Below are 22684 nucleotides of genomic sequence, written 5' to 3' on the forward strand. Positions count from 1 at the left end.
AAGAGGCTGCCCCCTGGTGTCCTAGAGATAAAGCTGCCCAGCTCTCGCCACGGGGCAGACAGGCCTCCCGTCAGCGTGGCCAAGGTGTGTGCTACAGCCAATGACCGTGATCCGGGGATCTGAGCCTCAGCCCTGCCTGCCGCCCACTTCCCAGAGCAGAAGGAGCACAAGACTCGTGGCCCCGGGCTCGAACTGAGCTGAGGAACAGCCCAAACTATAGAGATTAATTCTAGTTCAGCTGAGTTCTTTCCCCAGGAAACTTCCCCCCGCCACCGCCCCTGATTTCTATAGCCACCCCTGGCCACTCTCCGCCCCCTGGCCTCTTACAGCACCAGTACCATGGTTCTCACCTACGGCTTTGTGCACTTCTATACACTTCTCTCCCAGTGCAGGGAGTCTCAGCCCAGACCAAGTCTGATTGCTGATTGTACAGTGTCCTATTCGACATACGTGTTGGAGTACTTGCCGCTTTTCAGGGCTACACACAGGAGTTGTTGAAGACATGGCTCAGGTCCCTGAAGACGGGAAGATTAGTTTCTTTATCTTAACCAGGAAGTTGTCATGATAGCAGCAACAATGCATGTGTGCTAATGTCGTCCCTGGTGCTGGTCCAACTGCTTTCCTGGGCCGTTAGGTTTGATCTTTGCACTAACCCTAAAAAAGGGATACTACTATTATCCCCGATTTATAGGTGAGGCTACGAAGGCCCGAGGAGGTGATATTGCCTTCCTGAGGTGACACATGCAGCTGGTGAGTGACCATGTCACAATTCGAACCCAGCTCTGCCTGGCCCAAAACTCACCCTTCTAACTCCTGAGCCAAACACTGCTTCTGGTGGTGAACGTATATGATTTGGCCTTTGAATGCAGATACCCCCATGGGTGGAAATAATAAGGGAAGGCTCTGGAGAGGAGGCATGAGTGGGTCTTGGATGGTAGACAGAATTCAGTTATGCCAAGAAGAAGACGAGGTATCCCAGGTGAGACCAAGAATGTGCCCAGAGCTTGAGTGCTGGTATGGCTCATGCGCCTGCCAGTCAGTGTCCTTTAGTCGGTGCTTGGCCCCTGAACTTGTGCTCAAGGTGCACGATGGTCTGTGTCTCGATGCAGGAAGAAGTCCTCTGTCCCTCTCTCCTGATCCATTTCTTTGCCAGCACGGCCACTCACAACTTGTCTGACTGTTTTGCAGCTTTGACCCCAAGAGAGCAGTGCAGCAGCTCCGAGCGTGCGGGGTGTTGGAGACGATCCGAATCAGCGCGGCCGGCTACCCGTCCAGGTAATGCACCCACCAGCCACACCTCCTGGGGCAGCCGGAGCCTGGCTCCCCAGGGAACCCGTTTCCACGCTGTCAGCCAGAGACCCATCCTGCATAAAGTTCCTGGACACTGAGGACCCAGGCAGGATGTTGACAGGAGAATATCATTTTGGTCTGGGAAGCATGGGAATCCACGATGGCATCCTCTGGGGCAGCTTTTCCCATTTTAGATTGGCACTGGTCTGAACAAGGGGCAAGCTAGAGCTCCAGAGGGGATTTCTCCTTCACTCCCATGTTGTTCCCTTTACTTTTTTTTTTCTTTTCTTTTTTCTTTTTTTTTTTTTGTAAAATACACTTATTTACTGTCTGAATCACTTTGAAGTGTACAGTTTGGTGGTACATTATTTGTGCACCCATCTCCAGAACTCTTTTCATCTTGCAAAACTGAAACTCTGTGCCCATTAAACACTAAATCCCCATTTCCTACCCACTCCAACAGTTGGAAGCCACCGTTCTACTTTGTGTCTGTTTTTGACAACTCTGCGTCCTTCAGATACGTGGAATCCTACAGTGGTGGTGACTGGCTTCCTTCACTTAGTCTGATATCTTTAAGGCTCCCCCATGTAGCATGGGTCAGAATTTCCTTTTTGTGGCTGAATACTATTCCATTGTATGCGTAGACCCCACTTTTTGTTTATCCATCCATTTGTCAATGGACCCCTTTACCTTTAAAAATCAAATCTGTGATGGGAAATACAATCTTGAATTTCAAAAACCACTATCAAGATCTAATTTGCACTGTGGATAAGTCTTTGAGCCACCTAGAGTCTGTCGAAGCTATGTCAAGACTGGATCCTTTCTAGATGCTTGCCTGAAGTAGGGGTGAGGTATGGATAGGGACCTGCTAGCTCTCGTGAGGTCATACTGCGAACCAGCATCTCACAGACCAGGTGTCTTCTGCCGTGAGCTGAGCAGAGCTGAGCTGAGCCAGTGTAGCAGCTCAGAGCGCACGGTGTTTTCCCCAGGGTCCCCTGTCCTTGGAAGTCCCGTATGTGTCAGGAGGCGGAGGGAGCTAGAGGGAGCTGGAAATGGGGAGGAGGACATGCAGGCCAGGCCTCCCTCCCCCCTCCCTGCCATCTCCAGCTGGAACTTGGCCACTGCAGTGGACGTATGCCTTCATAGCAACAGGTATTGACCATGCAGCAACGTAACCAGCAGCAGCTCCCAAATGTAAGACCCGGGAAGGAAATTAGTGATGGAATTAGGAGTTTGCGTTCGATGCGGAGAGTACAAGAACCGCCACTAATCTGGAACCCCCAGGCAGCTTTTCAAAACCCAGCAGGTTGGAGCATTGTTCAGGACGGTCTGCTCTGGCCACAGTGGAAGACTGTTCGTGTTTTCTTTCAACCATGTCTCTCCCTGCTCAAGAGAAAGACAGGGAGTATCCTGGGGCTCCGTCTCCTTTCCTGAGCCTGGGGTCTGAACACAAATGGCTGACAACTCCATGATGAAGGAGGTGAGCCATGCTTACCCTTCTCAGGTGAGGGCTCTGGCCTACCTTCTCCCTGTCTGCCCTGCAGGGCCCGGCATCCATGTTTTGATTGAGGGAATGGGGCTTAGGCCACGGGCACAGCTTTGTCTTGAGTTCAAAGAACTGTGGTCTAGCCAATTGGATCAACTTCCAGTGGCTGCTGCAAGCACAGCATTCAGATCCGACGGGGTTCATACAATTTACAAACGTGGCAAGGACCTTAGGGAGCTGCCTAGCCACTGCTTCTCAGAGCGTGCTCCCCAGGCAGCCAGGCTCCACCCCTGTTCCTGCTCCCCTATCTGCTGGCCTCCCCCCAAAAGTCTTTAGTCTACCATCTTCAGTCCACTGTTTCTCAGAATTACTTTGCAACCCGTTAGCGGGTCAGGAAATAAATGTAATGGGTCATGAACGGCATCTTGCTTATTTAATGAAATGACCCGGGATGGAAAATAGAAGATGGCAATTTGTGGTAGAAAGGGTATTAGAGTGTGAGCTCACTTCAGCTTTATATATAGACATGGCTGCGTCATGATGTAAAACACACTTTTGCTATTGAGGCCCACAGAAGGAAGTGAACTGCTCAAGGTCACTGTGGCTGGGGTTGAGTGAGGACTTAGAACCCCCCTTCCTCTGCCCGGCTGCGTGCTTGTTGCCAAGCATCTGACTGCTCATGTCGGTGAGTGGTGCCATCCAAACGGGGATCAGAGGAGAGAAGAGCAAGGGTAGGGTTTTCTGTCTGCTCCCTGGGGCTGGGCCCAGACCTGAGGCTTGGAGTAAAACTGCACCCTGCCGGCCCCCACTTGTAAATAGAAGTCCAGACTGCAGAACTATGTGTGGCCTGGGCTAGAGCCAGAAGAGCCTGTGGTTGAACCCTTAGCCTTTGGAGTCTGGCCTGGCTTGCGTGGTCAGCTCCCATCCTCCTTGGCTAGGTAACCTCAAGCGAGTCGATCTCTGAGCCTGGGTTCCCTTATCACTAAGTAGTTCCATCATAGGTGGTTGTAATGAAAGACATAATGCATCTAAAGTCTTCCACACGTTGCAGGCACCTAAGCATTTAATAACATGTTTATCACTCATTTAGATACGAGCAAGAAACTGCATCCTTATGGATGTAATTATCAGGATAAAACAGGCCTATACTAGAAATATTTAGCTTTATTTTTTGTCTGACGTGTCTGGTCACCTCAAAAGAGCATTCCAAAGTTCTCTAAGGAATTGAAAAGGCGGGTCTAAGAATTACCTATAGTGTGTCAAAACTGGAGCTGAGATGTCCCATGTTCAACTGTTGAGGGTCCTTGTGCAAGAACCTTCGGGATCACGGATCCTCACAGCCACACCTGTGCTTTGCAGCACAGAGGCCTCCAGGTGAGCCGAGGAGCCCAGGTGCTCATCTCTGTCTCTCACATATAACTGGTGCTGCTGGGGGGCTTGTCAAGCGGGAAGCGTGAACGTTGGGACCCTGCCACGCCAGGGGAGAAGAAACCAGGGAAGCATGTGAAAACGAGATACTCTAGGGCAGCTGAAACCGTGGGGATCCATCTCAGGATGTCAGGAGCCACGTGTTTTGCCAAGAACTTTCTAAAACAATAAGTTGTTTGATAGTAAGACAAGTGCTTTGTGAACCTCTTGTCTTGGAGACCATCAAGGAAAAGCCAGGAGTCTGGGTCTGTTGCGATTAGCTCTAGACCATGCTTTAGGCCGAGGTCCCCATGCATCTCTGCCGCCTCGGATTCACCCACTGAACTTGCTTGCAGCCTCGCAGTGAAATCCGAGTGACCGCGTGTCCCACCCACACTCCTGCTGGTTTGCTGGTGCGGTACAGAATCCTCTGTTGGAAGAGGTGGAAGAGGAAAAAGGGCAGGGTTTTACTCCTGTGGTCTTACCTGAGCTTCTGTAGAATGAGAACGTGTTCTTGCCTTCATGTCACCTCTCCTGTGAACCTGGCCTCCTGCTCCACGTCTCCTCCCCTGTCCAGCTTCTAGCTCTGTGCCGATGGCCGGGAGGCAATCAAGGATCGAAGTCATGACCTCAGCCCGTCAGGAGTCACAGTCTAGGAGAAGGGATAAAAACCTAAAACAGAAAGCAACATAGAATTAGGCCAAGGTTGGAAGGAAATGTGGCTTCAGGGAGGAGGTGAGGTTTGAGGTGGGGCCTTGAAGAGTGGTGAGGCTTCGGATGGGTGGGGAGGCAGTGGGAGGATTTGGCCAGCCTGGGAGCAGTGCCATGTCCAGGCACAGAAGGGAAGAGAAGTTTTCCTGCCCAGCGATCTGGGAAGAGACCTTCTTTGCCAGTCAGTCCTCATTCATTCTTCCTGTTCTGTCTTCCAGTTTTAGCATGCTAGATAGGCTTTTCTCATCCAGACCACCTCTCCCTGGGCCACTGTGAGAGCCCGCTGCTTCCAAGTCTTTAGACCTCTCCTGCCGTTCATTCCACCTGGCTGCAATCAGAGTCACCTGCAACGTTGAGATGCCCACAGACTCGCCTCTTATGGGGCAGCCGATGGGTGTCTTTCCTGCCTCCCTAGTTGATTCACACTTCTTTCTAGCAGCTAATCGCAAGGACGTCTGTACCTTTTGTGTTCATAATTGCAAGTATTGTGGAGAGTGTAGGGAGGGAAGGAAAAACTGGTATTTTCTGCTCCACAGAAAACGTTACCTAATGCTGTGATTTGCACGTTTGGGCTTAGGTCCAGAGTGCTGCCTTACCTTTGCTGTCTTAGAAGATTTTGCTGAAGGCTCAAAGGGGAGATTCCCTCCCCAAACGGCCATTTGAAGTATTGTCTTTTGGAAAGAGGCGCCATAGTTTTATGGCACTTTTGTTAGTGTTGAGGTAGAGCTGAATCATCCATATTACTTCATTGCTAATCCCCTCTCCCAGAGCCACAGCACCCAGGGTGGCCTTTCTTTGAAAGGTGAGTGGTGGGGAGAGGGCTGGGGAGCAAAGCTACCCCACCTGTAATCTTGTGACTCCGCACATCGCCTGATGCACCTGCCAGTCATGATAACCATTTGGAGTGACCTCACTGCTTAAACATCTCCCTTACTGCTTCATCCCAGAGGTTGGGGTGTCTGCTGTATCTGGGGATAAAGCAAGCAAGGTGGTACACCTGTGTACCCATCAAGATGTTAGCTTTTGAAGGAAGCTACCTCAGAATGTAGAGCCGAGCAGTCATTTTGTTAGCCTGACTCTGGGAGACGTTTGTGAGCCCGGAGGGACCTGAGCAGACTGGGGAGTCATCTCAGAAAGAATTTGCCTCCATGGTGCTAAGACTCAAGACAGCAAGGTGATTTCACTTGCTTTAGCTTGTCAAGTAACCACAATTTTGCAGAGCTGTTGTCCAAGGAAACTTCAGTGGCTTCTTTGATGAGGGGGAATTACAACGCAGAACATTTTCCTACATATCTCCAACTTAAGTGGCCAAAGGGCACATGCCAACTCTTTCCAGGGAAGAAAATGCCAAAGAGGAAGGAAACGCATGGCCCAGGGTCTCAGGGACTTGTGATGAAATGTCTGGAGGCCACTTCCCCAGGAGCCCATGCAGAGGGCAGCCCTTTGCAGCTACGATTTCAGGCCAAGTTCCTGCATCCAGCCTACTGATGCCGTGGGCACAGGACACTCAGCCCTGTTCTGAACCGAACACGTGCCCAATGCCCCCCCAAGCCCAGCCAGCCCGAGAGGACGCACTCGGGGCAGCGGGCTGGCGACTGCTCTCTGGAGGTCCCTTGTCCCGTCCTCAGCCTCTATACTTGTCTATTTTTATCTTCCTAAGAATTAAGGCTCTCTCTGAGTCTGATTTAAAATGAAAATGTATCATTCCATTTGAAATGTGCTGCAGTGACTAAGAAATATGCCCATTACCACGTACATAAAGCACTGTGATAAATGAACTGTGTGGGAAGCGCAGCTCGGCCACAGTTACCTGGCTCCCCCCGCCCCGGATGTGTTTTATGCCTGTATGATGCTCTGTCTCGGGCGGGGGCGGGGGGGGGGGGGTTGCGATGCAGCTTTGTGTCCCAGAGGACTTGTGAAGCAAACTGCATTTAACCACAACACGTGTGTTGTGGGAGGACAACTTGAATATGCAAGGTTTATATTTAAAAACAAAACTCCTAAATCTTCTGTGCATCTCCTCTTCACCTCAGAAAAACTCCGCAGCACCTTCTAAAAAGACTTCTCGTTGGCAGCCTCCATCCCTCAGCCCCCATGTGGACGAAACACAGGACTGTGGAAGGAGGTGGAGTCTTGAGAAGCTGCTGGGTTCACCTGCCCATTTAGTCACGATTAAACAGACATACAGTTACCCACCTTGTGATTAAAAACCCCACCACAGTAATGTAGAAGTTACTTTGGAGTGAAACAGTTCTTTGTCCCGAGATCTTAAAGCCCGCCCTTGGGGCTCTTGTGCCTGAGAGCTGCGCTCGCTTCCTCGGACTGGAGTCCGTCACAGGGTCCTCAGCTGGGGCTGCTCATCACAGCCACAGGGAAGCTGATTCGCACATATGCTCTGCCTTGAATCTCTCCCTTGGAGGAAATTGTTGGTCACTGGTCAGCTGCAGCCACTTGGTTGTATCTGGGCAGTGCCAAGACTGATTAGATTTTCTCCTCACTTTGGAACTCGGTTCTAGCTCAGAGCCAGTGGGGAAGAATTAGGTTTCCTTCCCTCAGCAGCAAAGCTTAGCAACCTTCAGACCCAGGGCCACCTCTGAGTCTGAGCCTGTGTTTCCCAGGACATAGGGGACAGAGGGAAAGGCAAATAGAGGCTAATCAATGAAGGTATGAGTGAGAGGCGAATACCCTGCTGCCTGTGCACTAGGAACTCCTCCATGGGTATCGGTGCTGAAATAATGACAAATCCTATGTTTTATGTATTGCCTTATAAAGGCCCTCCACAAAATCTCATTTGTTCATCACACTGACTTTTAAAAATTGAGATATTTATGTGTGATAAAAATATTCTTTTAAAGTATGCAATTCTAGAGTGGTTTTCATTATATTCCCAGCATTGTACAACCATCAGTACCAATTACAGAATGTTTTATCACCCCAGAGAGAAACCCTGTTCCCATTGGTGGTCACTACCTCTCTCCCCCTCCTCTCAGCCCTGGCAACCACTAACTTTTTCCTTCTATAAGTTTGTCTATCCTGGACATTTCATACCAGTGGAAGCCTATAAGTGACCTTTTGTGTTATCCGGGTTTTAACACGTGTCAGAACTTTATTCTTTGTTGCCTAATACCATCGTATGGTAAGGATACACTATGTTTCATCCATCATCAGTCAATGGACACTTAGGTTATTTCCGCTTTCTGGCAGGTATGAATAATCTCTGAATATCCATGTATGTATTTTTGTGTGAACATGTATTTTTATTTCTCTTGATGATATACCTAGGAGTGGGATTGCTGGCTCTTATGGTAACTCTGTTTACCCTTTTGAGGACCTGCCAGACTGTTTTCCACCGTGGTTGCACCATTTTATATTTCCACCAGCGATGGCTGTGGCTTCCGGTTTCTGTACGTTCTTGCCAACAGCTGTTATTGTCTGTTTTATTTTAGCCATCCCAGGGGTTGTCAAGTGGTATCCCATCGTGATTTTGGTTGTATTTCTCTGATGATTAATGATGTTGAGCATCTTTTCATGTGCTTATTGGCCATTTGTATATCGTCTTTGGAGAAATGTATTCAGATTTTTTTGTCCATTTTTTTTTAACTGGGCTGTCTCTTTGGTGCAGTAGGAGTTCTTTATATTTTCTAGACACTAGTTGCTTATCAGATAAGACTTGCAAACACGCTCGCCATTTTCACCCTTGTGATAACCTGCCCTGCCATCTGCGGGGGTGGTTCTTGGTGGCCTTCTGTTGTAAAGATGGTGTGATTTAGAGCCTCATATGCTGGTCTAATTGGAGGGATTCTAGCCTAGAGTTTGTTTTTCCAGCCAATCCCGCGTGAGGGGATCTACTCAAGGGAAGGGAAGTACACCATGCGACCACTTTGACAGATCTGCTCTATCTGTTCACATTTATCCACTGAGGACCACTCAGGGAGGCATGTTCCCTAGAATGGTCCCACATGTAGTTGGTTAAATCCATTATTGGACTCTAGATGGGAACTCAGTCAACCAAAACATCACCCTACTGCGTTTGCTCTGCCATTCACAGCAGCTGGGTTTACCACATGCTGTCTTGAGCCTGAGGAGCTTGTTATAAGGAAGCATCTTTCCGACCTTGCCTCTGCCTCTGATTTCCCCATTCTCATCAGGAGCCATCCTAGGTCCTGGGCTTTTCCCACACACCCAGCTGTGAGTACTCTAGCAGATCAGCACACCTCCCTAGCAGGCCAGGGGCACGCAGGGTGAAGGAGGCCTTCATTCCACAGGAAGCACGACATTGAAGTCTGTGAGTCCAAATCCAGGGAGAGCAGGGCTGAGTATACATTCTGTCCCTGAGGCCGCTAGGACTCCATATAGCCCAGGATCCAGGCCATAGTTGGGGCCTAGTAATAGACTAAGAATGGGAGCTCTTCTCCCACCATTAATGTGAAATGGCTGGAGGAGCAGCAGGCCTAGGCCTGACTTAAAAGACCTGTCCAGGCCAGTGAACCACACGGAACCACACAGCCATAGTGCAGGCCAGAGAGGACCTGCCCACGGCCCCCTCGGGAGGACAGAAAGCAGGAACAGAAGCAGTGGACTCACACTGTGGAGGCAGATGGTAGGCATGGTTGGGTGGTTTTCTGGACTAGAACTATGTTCTATAGTAAACATTTTGCAGATATTTGCAAACAACAACGTTTGCGTATCTCGAGGAGTGGTGTGGTAGGGAATGGTCTTGAAGAGGTTCTGTGTCCATTTGAGCACAAAAGGATTGTCCGGCTCCAAAGCCAATAGTGTCCTTTTTGAGAAACACTAGTAGAATGAAAAGGTTTAACATTTGGAATTCCAGCCTCTTTATTGGTCAGGAAAATACCCATTCTTTGAAAATGTAAGTAACTACGTATGAAGATACTGTGTTAGGTGTTGAGAAGTTTAAAAAATGTATCCTAGCCCGGTCAGAGGAGGCTAAAGTCGAGCAGAGAAGCTAACGTATACAAAAACCGTCTTTTATAGACAGTATAAAGCCCTGCATCCCCCAGGGAAACAGGAATCGTTAATTGCTCCGGGAGGGAGAGATTCTGTGGTAGTGGAGTACTTCAGGGGGAAATCCTGGACATGCTGTGGTCCTATAGAGGGGTCTTTCCCAATTCTTACATGGCCACAAAAAACCTCCATCCAGATGTCCCTACCAGATCAGGAAGTTCTGTTAAATTCTGTTTTTTGAAAAACAATCACATATTCTGTTTAGCTTCACTTGGGAGGTTTTTCTTCTACAAGTGATGGGGCCTTTCCTGCGAGGACTTTCTCTGTAAAAGCACAGGGGTCCACGGAAAAGAGAATCCCGCTTTGATTCTGGGTCCTCGGCAAAAGGACATTCATACGTGCCCAGATCCCATGGTGGCCATGTGTGCCTTGGGAGGCTCATGAGGGGGAGTACCCCCCCAGTCCCTACACAGTGGGTGGCTTATGTTCTGTGGGCACCTTCCTCCCCCATCGGTGTCACCCTGGGGCAGGTATTCAATGAAGCCTTTGTAAGAAAGAGGGTGGGAGTCAGGCAGGCAGGGAGAGTAACGTGGATGGGGGAGAGGGGCTTTCTAAGCACTCCACATCCGGGAACTCCTCGGCCACCCCAGTGTTGGAGGTACTTCGTGAGGTGGGTGATGTGCTTTCCGTTTTGGAGACATCCATGTGGGATGAGTGCAAGACTTGCCCGAGGGCACGCTGCCCGTCGGAGGTGGAGCAGGCGTCTGTACCCCAGGCTTGTTCTGTACTGGCCTGGAGGTCTGTGCAGTCACATCTCCCTCCTGTCTTGTTTCCTTGAGCCTGTAACCTCCCTGAGTTATGGAACTGTCAGCAGTAAGAGATCTTCAAATTAGAACCATTTAAGGTTTTTAGCCCAGCTAAATGCTGCTCTGATTATTTCCCCCGGAGAAATTGCAAACTCGTAGGGAGAAATAAGACGAGTACACAAATAACTGTATTGCGGGGGGGAGGTGCCCTCAGAAAGTCACACCAAAAGTGCTGAGCTGCCTCCGAGGGAGAGCCCACGCCTCCCTGAGCAGGCAGGAGCAGTGGATTGATGGAGCCACATGTGGATGGATGGGCACGAGGAATAAGAAGACTTAGACCTTACAAAGCCCTTTTCTGTGTACATCTTTCCATTTGCACCTTACCCTACATGGAAATATCAGTAGAGAGAATGGCCTGTGTTTAAAGCTTGGGGTTTGGGGCAGAAAGCTCAGGAGAAATCTGGTAGCGTTCGTGTGCATTAAAAACGCGCCTCTGGTTTGTGGCTTACCATCTCTAGGTCTGTTCCTAAGCCTCCAGAATCAAGATCGGTCAGACCTCAGGAGTTTTCTTGACAGTTATTGTGCATGACTAGAATAATTGAAGTGGCCTTTAGCTGGGGAAATAACCTTCAATGTTTCCATTTCTAAAGCCGCCTGTTAGAGATGGCCGGGAATTCGGTGGGTTTTGTTCCTAGTCCCCCTGCAACTAGAGGGGCAGGGAACCACGGAAGCAAAGTAAGTGAAGCGACCCCTCCCCAGGCCATAACCCGGAGGCCTCGGGGGCCCTCGTGCTTCTCTGCTGTCCTCCTGAAGGAAGCTGCACGTATCACGGGGAGCCCGTGAGCTGGGCCATGTAATGCCTGGTCCGCTCTGAACAGAACAGAGGCTGCTGTTACCTTTGTGACAGGACTAATTAAAAGGTAAGAAGCGTGGAAACAGAGGGTATGAGTGGTCGCCAGGGTCTGGGAGGGAGGGGAGAACGGGGAGTGACTGATAATGGGCCTGGGAGCTTGGTGGGGGATTATGAAAATGTTCTGGAATGCTGTATTTGGTATGGTTGCACAACTTTGCAAATATTAAAAGTAAATTTTACGGCATATGAGTTATCTCAGTAAAGCTGGGTTTTTAAAAAGGCATAACTTCTAAACAACCATCTTACACGGTGGGGGAACAAAATGAGAATGCTTTTTGTCACTTGCTCTTATGCTCCCCCCACCCCCGACACCCATCACTAGGTTAGAAGTCTTCCCCCAAACCAAGGTAGGTGGTGACCGAGGTGGCGGAGACGCAGGGAGCTCAGTCTGGGTTTTCCTTTGCCTCCCATGGTGCTGAGAATGGCCTGGGAGGGAAGAGGGACCCAAGGCCCACACGGGCAGATGGTTGTGGAGTGCAAGGAGAGGCGCTCTAAACCAACCAGCCTCCCAAGCACGTGGTGCCCACCACCCTCCAGGAGTACCTAGTAGTCCACAATGCTCAGTTCTTGGATGAAATTTTATTTAAGACAAACGTGCTCCAGGAGGAGGGGTAGGATCCATTTACTCCCCGCTGATACTTTAGAATGAGCTGCATGAGCAACTGGACATTCAGTGAGGCCACAGGTGATGATAAGTGGTAGATGCACAATCTCCGGGCAGCACCTAACTGATTTCCAAGCAGGCGACGAGGACCACATGTGTCCCTGGGGACAGGGTATGTGCAGCACCCCCTGATGCTTCCAAAGGGGCGGGTGGGGGCTGATGGTGCACTCTGCCGAGGACGCAGGACCAGGGGGATGGATGGCCGGCTTCACCTTCAGAGGGATTTAGATTGGGAGTTCAGGCTTGCATTAGTTTAAGTAGAGCTCTCCTCAAAGGCCAAGAAACAGACACAAGTTCCTCTGAAAGATTCCCTTCCAGAACCTACCAAAGCACACTTACTAAAAAGGTAGTGGGATTATAAGTGCTCTTCAATTTTTTTTTTTTTCTGTGAGTCGCTGTACATTTCCTTCACAGGGGGCTTGCATTACTCTAATGAACAGGGGGGAAATCCTAAGTGAAATCTACTTTGGGGAGAAAAATGGTACGTTCTAAGGTATACCAAAATGTGTGAATGGTGGTGTTGCTTGGGGTTAGGATACCGCTTTTTATTTGCTTATGTATACTTTTCTGCATTTTTAAAGTTTTCAATGAGAAGTATTAATTTCATAAGAAAAGACCAACTTTTAAAAACCAAGCCGCATTCTAGGCAAGGCTCCTTCTCCAGCAGCGTAGTGGAGTGCCGCGCTTCTGTGTGGGCAGAAGCCCTGTAAGTGGTTCTGCCTCTGGTCAGCCCTCGCAGAGCGGTCTGCAGAATCCTCCTTTCCCCTCTTCCACTCGTGATTCTGTAGTTCAGCCACACACCGAAATTCTCAGAGGGACTGGACGAATACCAGCCCCTGGAATGTTTTTGGCTGCTCGGAGAACAGCTTTATGCCAGGAGTCGTGACCCCATGAGGCACTGTCTGTCATGGCCCGTGGCCTTTGTGTGGCTGGGAGGCAGGACACGTCACCTGATGCACCTGCTTTCCCTCCAGGTGGGCTTACCATGACTTCTTCAACCGGTATCGGGTGCTGGTCAAGAAGAGAGAGCTCGCCAACACAGACAAAAAGGCCATCTGCAGGTCTGTCCTGGAGAACCTCATCAAGGTGAGCTGGGCGTGCCCCCGGAGGCTTACCTGGATGCCCAGAGAATTGGGGGTGGGGAGTTAACAGCATTTTTTGCTCCTCATCCTTCCTCTTAAAGCTGTTTGAGATATTCATCCATTTTCCAACATCAGCAACTGTAGAAGAGAAGTCCCTTCACATATATAGAGTACTTCCTACCTTTTTTCACATCTCGGCACACGTACAAAGTAGAAATGTTTGTACAACCCCCTGGGGTTTGCTGCTGGCCCAGGACTCTGGCTTCTCCAAAGCCCGAAGCTCTGTAGATCTGCCCACCTGCCCATGCCATGCACCTGCCCACACCGCACACCTGCCCAGGGCCTCCGATCCGAAGCCCAGGCATAGCTTGGAAGTCAGCAGTTGGGAAAATAGGTGCACTTCTCATATCTACTTACGGCATAACTGGCCTCAGGCCTTACCCCAGACGCTTGTTGTAAATAAGGCAAAAGCTGCAATCACAACAACCTGAACTCAAACCTGAGTCTTGAGACTGGAGCCAATTGCAGCCTTTTGTGAGGGGCAGATCCTAAATATTATCTCCACCGTATTCAGAGATCGCAGCAGGGCATGGTAAAAGTGGTCTCAATAAAGGGTTACATCAAACCCTTTCCCTTTCAGAAGGTAGTGTAATGGAGAGAACTACATCAAAAAAAAAAAAGTTAAATTCCCCGTACAGTTCACCCTCAAACAAAGTGGGCAGTATGGGCATCAATACCCCCATCCCACTGCAGTAAAAAAAAATGCGCCTATAACATGACTTCCTGAGCCTGAACTCCTAGTAGTCTACGGCTGACCGGAAGCCTGGTGCGTGGTGTCCTGTGTTGCAGACACGGATCCTTTATTGCCGAGGACAGTCCTTGTATTAATGTCCACCCCCTAGTTATAAGCACTGAGCCCAACACAGAAGGAACGTTTGTGGAACGGAGGAACTAAGTGAATTCCCTGATGAAAAATTATATGAACGTGTGCTGTTTGCTTTGCTTGAAAGGCCTTTTTCCTCTTCTGCTGGTCCACCTAGGTTCCTCCCTCCTTCCCAACTGGGCTTTTAGACTGCCTTCTGGTCTGTGAAGCCTGTCTGACCTCCCAGGTAGAGTTCGTTACCCCCGGCTTTCCTGGCCAACAGTGCTCACTGTCTGTCTTCTGTTACTGCATTTGTCCTCTCGTCTTGCAATCAAGGGTTTGTCATTTCACCAGACTGGGAACCCCGAAATGGCAAGAATCCTGTTGTCTTTGTGTTCCTGGCACCGTTACTGGTTCTTACAGGGCCTCTGAGTTCGTGCAGGTGGCTGCATGGGTGACGAGCGAGGTGGGCCTGTTGTGACTGTCACCTGCCGATAGTGGCTCGTGGTTATGAAGCACCTAGGAGTCACTTTCCTGACTGCTTCACGTACCTGCCTCATCTGATCCTCACGGTGCCTTAGAAGGAGGATACAAGCATCGTTCCCTGTTTTACAGATAAGGGAACTGAGGTGTAGAAAGCTGATAAAAATTGCCCCAGGTGTTACTGGTGGACTGACTCAACACCCCCGCCCCCAAGCCACTCTGGATCACATGCCCCTTGAACCAGTCTGATCGATTAATGTCACTGTGCGTAATTATCCTTTCCTAGAAGGACCCTGGAATCAGTGCTTCAGGACTTCTCCGGAGACCTTGTATTTCCTCTGTTTGCCCACCACCCCCCTTTATGGGGCCACATCTTCTAGTCAACAGGGCTGCTAGGGTGAAGCCACACGGGAGCCTAGAAGGGCACCTTCCAGCCCCAAGCAAGTGCTAGTGCTCTTTAGAACACAGTCATTAGGGAAGAAGCTGGGGGCATGTGGGCCGGGCAACAGGTGCTTAACAGCCTCATCCATGGGAGGGGGACCGGGGGCTGCTTCATGAGGTGGTTCACGAGGGATGGTCTCCTGCAGGGATTGTAGGAATGCCCTTCATCCTCAACCTGAGTTTGGTGGTTCTTTAATTCCGCCAGTGTGTATTGCATTCTTTCTGTGCTCTAACCTGGAGTGGTCGAGGGCAGGCTCATAGAACAGGATAATGCCTGCACCCTGCCCTCCGGGACCACTAATCACTGACGTGATTACAGACCTCGCGGGAGGGAATCAGATCGTAGGGGCCTGAACCTTAATGCTGACAGGGGAGCAGAATCTTATTAGCAAGTATCTCCAGGGAGCCCCAGGAGCATAGGGAATTATGGACGTGAGTAGTGTGAAGAGGAGATGGTGTCACAAAAGGGGCCTGGTGCCATGAGAGACCACTGGCCCAGGACTCCTGTGTCTTGGTATCTCCAGTGAGACCTTGAGCAAGTCACTTCACCATTGCAGACGTTGGTTTTGCCACCTGTGAAATAAAAGGAGTGGCTTGGGATGGATTACTGAGATTCCTTTCTGCTCCTTTAGTCTGTGATTCTTAGAGAAGCATTCTCAAAAGATGAGCCCTGGGGCGCCTGCATGGCTCAGTCGTTAAGCATCTGTCTGCAGCTCAGGTCATGATCCCAGGGTCCTGGGATCGAGCCCCGCATCGGGCTCCCTGCTCAGCGGGAAGCCCTCTCCCACTCCAGTTGCTTGTGTTCCCTCTCTTGCTGTGTCTCTCTGTCAAATAAATAAAATCTTAAAAAAAAAAAAAAAATGACCCCTGATTGGTATGTGAGTAGTGTAGGCAGCAAGTTTTAGGGGTTAGAGAAAGCAGATCTCTGAGGTAGGAGATGTGCGCAGGACACAGGGGCTAAGGGAGTGTGACACTCGGGCTAGTGGTGAGTGGTTGCAACAGGTGGAACCTTCAAAAGGATCCTTTTATTTGTGATAACAGTGGCTTTCCAGACCAGATCACACCCTTCCGAGTGGCTTTTCCAGAATAGGAAACAAGTGTGTGGACTCTGGCTGCCCCAGACTCCCCCAGGTCCTGGCTTGGCTGAAGCCTGAGCAGCCAGGCTGCTTTCTGACTGTGAGGGCTGATCCACCCACCTTTTGCTCCCTGGCCCCGCCACACTGAGAAGGAGCCCCTGCCAGTTGGGCACTGATGAAGGCAGGGCCTTGGCTGCCTGGAAGCTTCCCACCCTGATCCAGCCCTGTTCCTCACAGCATATGCTGGGAGCCCGTTGGGTACATGGCCCTGAACAGAGGCAGGGATGAGAGCCAGGCCCGCACCCCATCCCTCCCAGCTTCACCTGCGGCCTGGCTGTGAAGGAGATGGTCAGAGACAGTCTCGTTGGACTCTGTGTTCCAGCTTCGGCAGCTCCATCCTCCCCGTGCAAGGAGCCTATAAAGGGGGGTGATTCAGCGTTACTTCAGAGCCATTTGTCAACCTGAAACATGTTCTTGTGTGTGTTTTCCTTAGACCTTGGCTCATTACTTCTTCCTTATGGTCTTTATGCCAGTGAATAAAATTAGGAAGAAGTTTATTTACAAAGAGTACTCAGTTACAGCGGGTTAACTCTCAGGTATTCTATGCCAGGCTGGTGCACGAGCACACTGCTGGGTCACCGTTCCTTATCCACAGGGTAAGCACAGGGAAAGGTAGTTAATTTGAACCCAAATAGATATAATTAAGACAGTAATTATGTGTCAAAAATATCTCAAAACATAGTCTGAAACCAAAAATTATTTGGAGGGTTATTTGCAATCTGGAATTACACATACAACAGGGTGGTGGTTTGAGGATAATCTTTTTTAAATGACCCAAGTGGGTCATTTCCATGCTCAGAGCATCACCAGGGGCTTCGCATCCCAACTGTGTGCTGTGGCCTGCAAGGCCTCTAGGGATGAACTTCTGCCAGCCTCCCTCGTTTCCCCCACGCTTAACTACCCTGGCTCTCCTGTTCCTCAAACGCACCTTGCTTTTGGCTACCACAACACATTTGCATCTCCTCTGCTCGTCTCCTGGAACTTTCCTCTTCTACGTTTTCCCAGGGCTGCCTCCTTAAGTTTATTCGGGTTTTTGCTTATATATCACCTCCAGAGAAATGCCGTCCTGCATTATCCTATTTTAACATCCCCATCCCACCTATAAAGTCCCCAGTTTTATTGTCTTCATAGTCTTTACCACTGCCTGAAAATTTACTCAGCCTTTGCTTGTCTTCTCTCGCCATGATGTCAGTTGCTTGAGGGCAGGCGTCTTGCTCTCTGCTGCACCCTGGACACTTCAGCCCCGTGAGTCTAGTAGAAGGGACTTAGCCTGCTCACTGGATGCTGAGAGTGAGTCTGCATCTAAGAGCAGGGCTATTCGAACTCTGGCAAGGGAATTCTGCCCCAAAGAACTGGGATGGTGGGCATGTTGTCTCACTGATGCCCCCCCCCCCGCCCCACCTTGTAAAGGATCCCGACAAGTTCCAGTTTGGCCGCACCAAGATCTTCTTCCGGGCAGGCCAGGTGGCCTACCTAGAGAAGCTTCGGGCCGACAAGTTCCGGGCAGCCACCATCATGATCCAGAAGACGGTCCGGGGCTGGCTACAGAAGGTGAAATACCGCAGGTTGAAGGCCGCTACCTTAACTCTGCAGAGGTACTGCCGAGGACACCTGGCCCGCAGGTGAGCCAAGCTGGGGCCAATCTGGATAGCAGAGTGGGGTGGGGGGACTTAGCTGGTTGGCCTCTCTCAGCCTAGTTAGAGTGGTTCTGTCTGTACCCCAGCTTTCTCCCAGGAGCTGGGCACCCTTCTCCCACGCCCTTCTCACCTGAGGGAGTAAGTCTAGTTCCAAGTCTCTTAGTTCCCCCAGTCTGTCCACCATTTTCCCTTTGCGTAAATCCCGAGGTAATCTTTTAGATAAGGCGACAAATTCCGCCTTTCACAGCTTCCTGATTTATAGCAGCAATTTCCAAATCCCTTGGGAATTTGGTAATTAGAGCTGGAAAGATCTTTGGAGGTCCTGTTGGGGAGTCATTGAATGGAGTCTGCGCTGAGGGTGTGACTTGTCTAAACACCTACAACCATGCAGGGTGGAGCCTGGATGCCAGCCCGGCTCCCCAGCCCAGCACCACGCAGCAGAAACTACCTCACCTCCTACCTGATCTCATTGGGTGGATGAGGCACCAGAGCATTGTGAGCATCTCCACTGAGAGAGCACATGGGACATGGCCTCCCCTAAGACCCACCCCTGGTTCAAAATCAGCACGCTCTCAATATAGGGATTTCCTTGGGGAAGTGACAATTTGCCATGACGTCTTGTATTTGGAAGGCAAACTTTCACAAGTGGCTATTCAGTCCCTTGGACTGGAATGTTAAAAGGGGGGTAATAACCCCTGAGTTACAAGTCAGAGCAGGCATCCTTTGTACCATAAAGTTAGAAGATTGCTCCTGCTGACACTCACATCCTTGCCGTAAGCTATTTATCTGGGCATAACCAGATTCATTACCACTGAACCACCAAGATCTGATCTCTGGAACAAAAGCTAGAGAAACAAAAAGCTGTCATTAGCATCAACACGAGATAATCATCAACAGTTGGGGCAAACTAGCCAAGTCCTTGCTGAATACTCCTGTGCGTGCAACTCTGTCTTACGTGGCGGATGGTGAGGATCTAAAACGGAGTTGGCCTGCGTTCTCCCTGCAGGAGTTTGTGTCCCAGGGATATGCAGGGCCCACTGTGGGAGAACGTGCTTAGGGAGAGCTAGACTGGGCGATCAGACTCCCTTCAGCAGGCAGGGTGTGGCTGGCGGGGGGTGGGGTTCCTTCGTTCTCTGGGGCTCTGCTAGATGGTTTCTGAGGGCTTTTCCAGCTTTTAATGTTCTGAGTCTCTGAGCATTTGCTATGAGCCTGGCACCAAACGAAGCCCTGAAGTGAAAGTAAGAAGTGTCGGATTGACTTTGTCTTCCCTGGGGGTGTGGTGGGGAATGTTGAAGTGAAACCATAAAGTCAGGTGTCCATATATAATGCATTCTGGGCAGAAAGGGTGAGGGAGATGAGAAAGCAGGGAGAGATGGGTGTGGGCCTAAGAAGGTTTTATTCATTCAGCAAATAGATACCAAGCTCCTCCAGGCCTGGCCCTTACTAGATATTGGGGACAGGCATGATTGAGACCCAGCTCCTGGTATCTCCAAGCCGAGTGGGGCAGAGCGGACAGACAGAAGCATAAACACGTGATGTCACTGGGGACTGCCCAGGTTGGAGTGAGGGGCTCTGTGGGTGGGGGAGCAAGCAGATGGGGATCATGGAGTCGGTCAGATTCAGACTACTTAGATATTCTGCTGTTCAGAGCCTGAGATTCAGGTGCCCGTGGCGTTGCTGCATTCTGTCAGAGTGATTAAAGCTGGCTCAGCCTGGAGTGTCCAGGCAGGGCTGAGTGGGGAGAGGCTTGCGTTCACAAATGGCTGCGAGGCCTGTGTCAGCAGGGCCCGCCCGTCTTCTCCCTCCCCAGGCTGGCTGAGCATCTGCGGAGGACCCGAGCAGCTGTTGTGTTGCAGAAGCAGTGCCGCATGCGGAGGGCCCGCCTGGCCTACCAGAGGGCCCGCAGGGCCGCCGTCATCATCCAGGCCTTCATTCGGGGCATGTTCGTGAGGAGAATCTACCAGCAGGTGTGGAGCTGCCCCAGGGGACTCGCAGGCTGCAGGTTGAGAACTAAAGCAGCGGGGCTGCCCGGGGGGCTCAGTCGGTTAAGCGTCTACCTTCAGCTCAGGTCATGATGCCGGGGTCCTGGGGTCCTCATCAGGGAGTCTGCTTCTCCTTCTGTCCCTCCCCCCACTCATGCTCATGCTCTCTCTCTCAAAAATAAAATCTTTTTAAAAGAGAGCACTAAAGCAGCTGTAAATAGATTGTCACCACTGCGAACATTTGTAAGGTGCTTCTAATTTTCTAAGTGATTTCACACCTTTGCTCCCACTGAATCCTTCCAAAGTCCCATGAGGTGCAGTGCATTAGGGTTTTGGAACCCATAGGAGATGTACATGTGTGTATATACATATGTCGAGATTCTCAGGAGATCGCCCACCCAGTTATGGAGGCTGGGAAGCCCCGCCATCGGCTGTCCACAGATGTCATTCAGTCCAAGTCTGAAGGCCTGAGAACCAGGGGAGCGGATGGTGTGAATCTCAGTCTGAGGGCAGGAAAAAATGAGACAAAATGTCCTAATTCCAGCAGTGAGGCAGGAGAAAAGGGGGTGAATTCCTCCTTTTCTTCTCCTCAGGCTTTCAGGGATCATGCCCTGTCCACCCTGGGCAGTGGGGGAGTCCACCGACTCAAATGCTCATCTCATCTAGAAACACCCTCCCAGACACACCCAGAGGCAGTGTTTAATCTGGGCACCCTGAGACTGGTCAAGCGAAGGTGTGACGATAACCATCACGGGTAGTATGGGTGCATATCATTATGCCCCTTGGACCGCTGAGGTGCTTGGGGAAGCTGTCACCTGCCCAAGGGCACTTGGTCAGCCAGTGGCAGAGCCTGGTGACCTGTCTTGGGCTCACTCAGATGTGAGAGCAGGGGGCGTTAGTAGGCATCAAATGAGGCACCCCCTCATTTGACAAGTTAGGAACCTAAAGCTTAGCAAGGTGAGGTCAGGAGAGGGGGGGATCCTCTCCTCCTTGCCATTATTCCAGTGAAGCTGAAGGACTCGGGGAGCCTTGATTCAGGACACATCCATTCCACCATATCACTCCCGTACAGCTGAAGCTCAAAGCTCAGATGGAGGATTGATTGGAAGGAAATGTCAAAAATATTCTTTGCTCCCAGAAGGAACATTTCTCTCTTCTGTGGTCAGAGAAAGTATGATTTTCTAAATAATAAAACTGAAACACTAAAGGGACCATGGAAAAACAAACATGGTCAGACACCAGGGTGGAGCATGCCGATGTAATAAATTTCCTTCCAATCCTCCAGGCAGTATGTGAGTCTCCCCTCTTCCTGCCATGCAAACCCAGCAGGTGTGTGCTTGTCCCCCGCCAGGTCCTCATGGAGCATAAGGCCACCATTCTCCAGAAGCACGTGCGGGGCTGGATGGCACGCAGGCACTTTCAGCGACTGCGGGGGGCAGCTATCGTTATTCAGTGCGCCTTCCGGATGCTCAAAGCCAAGCAGGAGCTGAAGGCCCTCAAGATCGAGGCCCGCTCCGCAGAGCACCTGAAACGCCTCAACGTGGGCATGGAGAACAAGGTGGTCCAGCTACAGCGGAAAATTGATGACCAGGTCTGTGTCCAGAGCTCCCAACCAGGGGCGGTGGGTCTGGGGGGGCGGGGCAGGGCATGTTTAAGAGAACTCTCCAGGGAACTGGGTGCACCAGGGACCTGAGGAACCACAGATGTCCTGAGGGTGTCACCCCAGTCACGAAGAACGGCTACCAACTATGGCAGACAGAATAATGCCGCCCCCTACCCAAAGATGTTTGCACCCTAATCCCTGGGGCCCATGATTATGTGACCTCACATGGCAAGTGGAACTTTGCAGAGGTGATGGAGTTGAGAGGTCTTGTGATGGGGGTATGAGCCCAGATTATGAGTGGACCCAGTATATTCACAAGGGTCCTCATGAGGGAGGCAAGAGGGTCAGATTAGGAAGTGAGGCAGTGGCAGAGGTCAGCATGAGGCGGGGCCATGAGCCAGGGATGCAGGCACCTCTGGGAGCTAGAGCAGGCAGGACCGTATTCCCCACTGGAGCCTCGAGCAGGAACACAGCCCTGCTCTGACCCTTTGAGACTTCTGACCTCCAGAACTGTACGGTCATAAGGCTGGTAGTGTTTCAGTAGATTTGTACTGCTGACTTAACGGTGATTTGTGGTACCAGCAAGAGGAAGCGACTACACTTGCCCAGAGTCATGGTTTCTTGCCCTGGTGGAGGCAGCCTGGAGTGGTAACAAGAGCGGACATCCTAGTGCTTTGTCTCTGTTAGCCTGTTAATCCTCACAGCATCCCCGGAAGGGAAAGAGAGTCACACAGGCGACAGTGGCAAGGCCACAATCTGAGCCCCACTTGTCTGGCTCTAGAACCCATGTTCTTCACCACTCTGCTCTTCTGCCTCTGTTGCATCGTGTGGTGGGAAGAGCACTTGCTTTGGAATCTGAAAGAATCCAATTCAAATTGAACTCTGCTGCTGCTTGAAAGTCGAGTGACTTGATCCCTCTGAGCCTCAGTTTGCTTATCCATAAAATGGGGCTGCTAGGGCTGTAAGAGTGTAAGTGATTGAACATGCACAAAGGGTCTGGTCTGCCCTGGGGAGCTCAGGAAGGGGTTATCACTATTATGTTCATGCTGCTTCCTTTTCCTACCCCGGCCATCTTCTCAACCAGTCACAGAAGTGACAGGTCATGGGTCAGGTCCCTGCGGTTGTGGAGTATTGTGCTGGGCACTGTAGGGAATCCGAAACAAGCGTAGGATGCTTGGCACCCTCCACCAGGTTGGAAAGATGAAGCAGGCCCATG

General features: G+C 50.7%; 1 protein-coding gene across 2 annotated transcripts in view; it reads left to right on the plus strand.

Annotated features, from left to right (window-relative positions):
* Nucleotides 1-22684, plus strand: part of MYO5B (myosin VB) — a 356309-nt gene that overhangs the window by 271273 nt on the left and 62352 nt on the right. For both annotated transcript variants that reach the window (XM_028098354.2, XM_088019706.1), the window contains exons 17-21: nt 1189-1275; nt 13217-13328; nt 17657-17868; nt 19694-19850; nt 21217-21456. In XM_028098354.2, coding sequence (XP_027954155.2) covers nt 1189-1275; nt 13217-13328; nt 17657-17868; nt 19694-19850; nt 21217-21456 — 808 coding nt within the window. The remainder of the gene's footprint in view (nt 1-1188; nt 1276-13216; nt 13329-17656; nt 17869-19693; nt 19851-21216; nt 21457-22684) is intronic.

Source organism: Eumetopias jubatus, unplaced genomic scaffold (assembly GCF_037043125.1).
Source record: "Eumetopias jubatus isolate StellerSeaLion01/CBP00866 unplaced genomic scaffold, mEumJub1_p1.0 scaffold_16, whole genome shotgun sequence".
NCBI classification, from domain to species: Eukaryota; Metazoa; Chordata; class Mammalia; order Carnivora; family Otariidae; genus Eumetopias; species Eumetopias jubatus.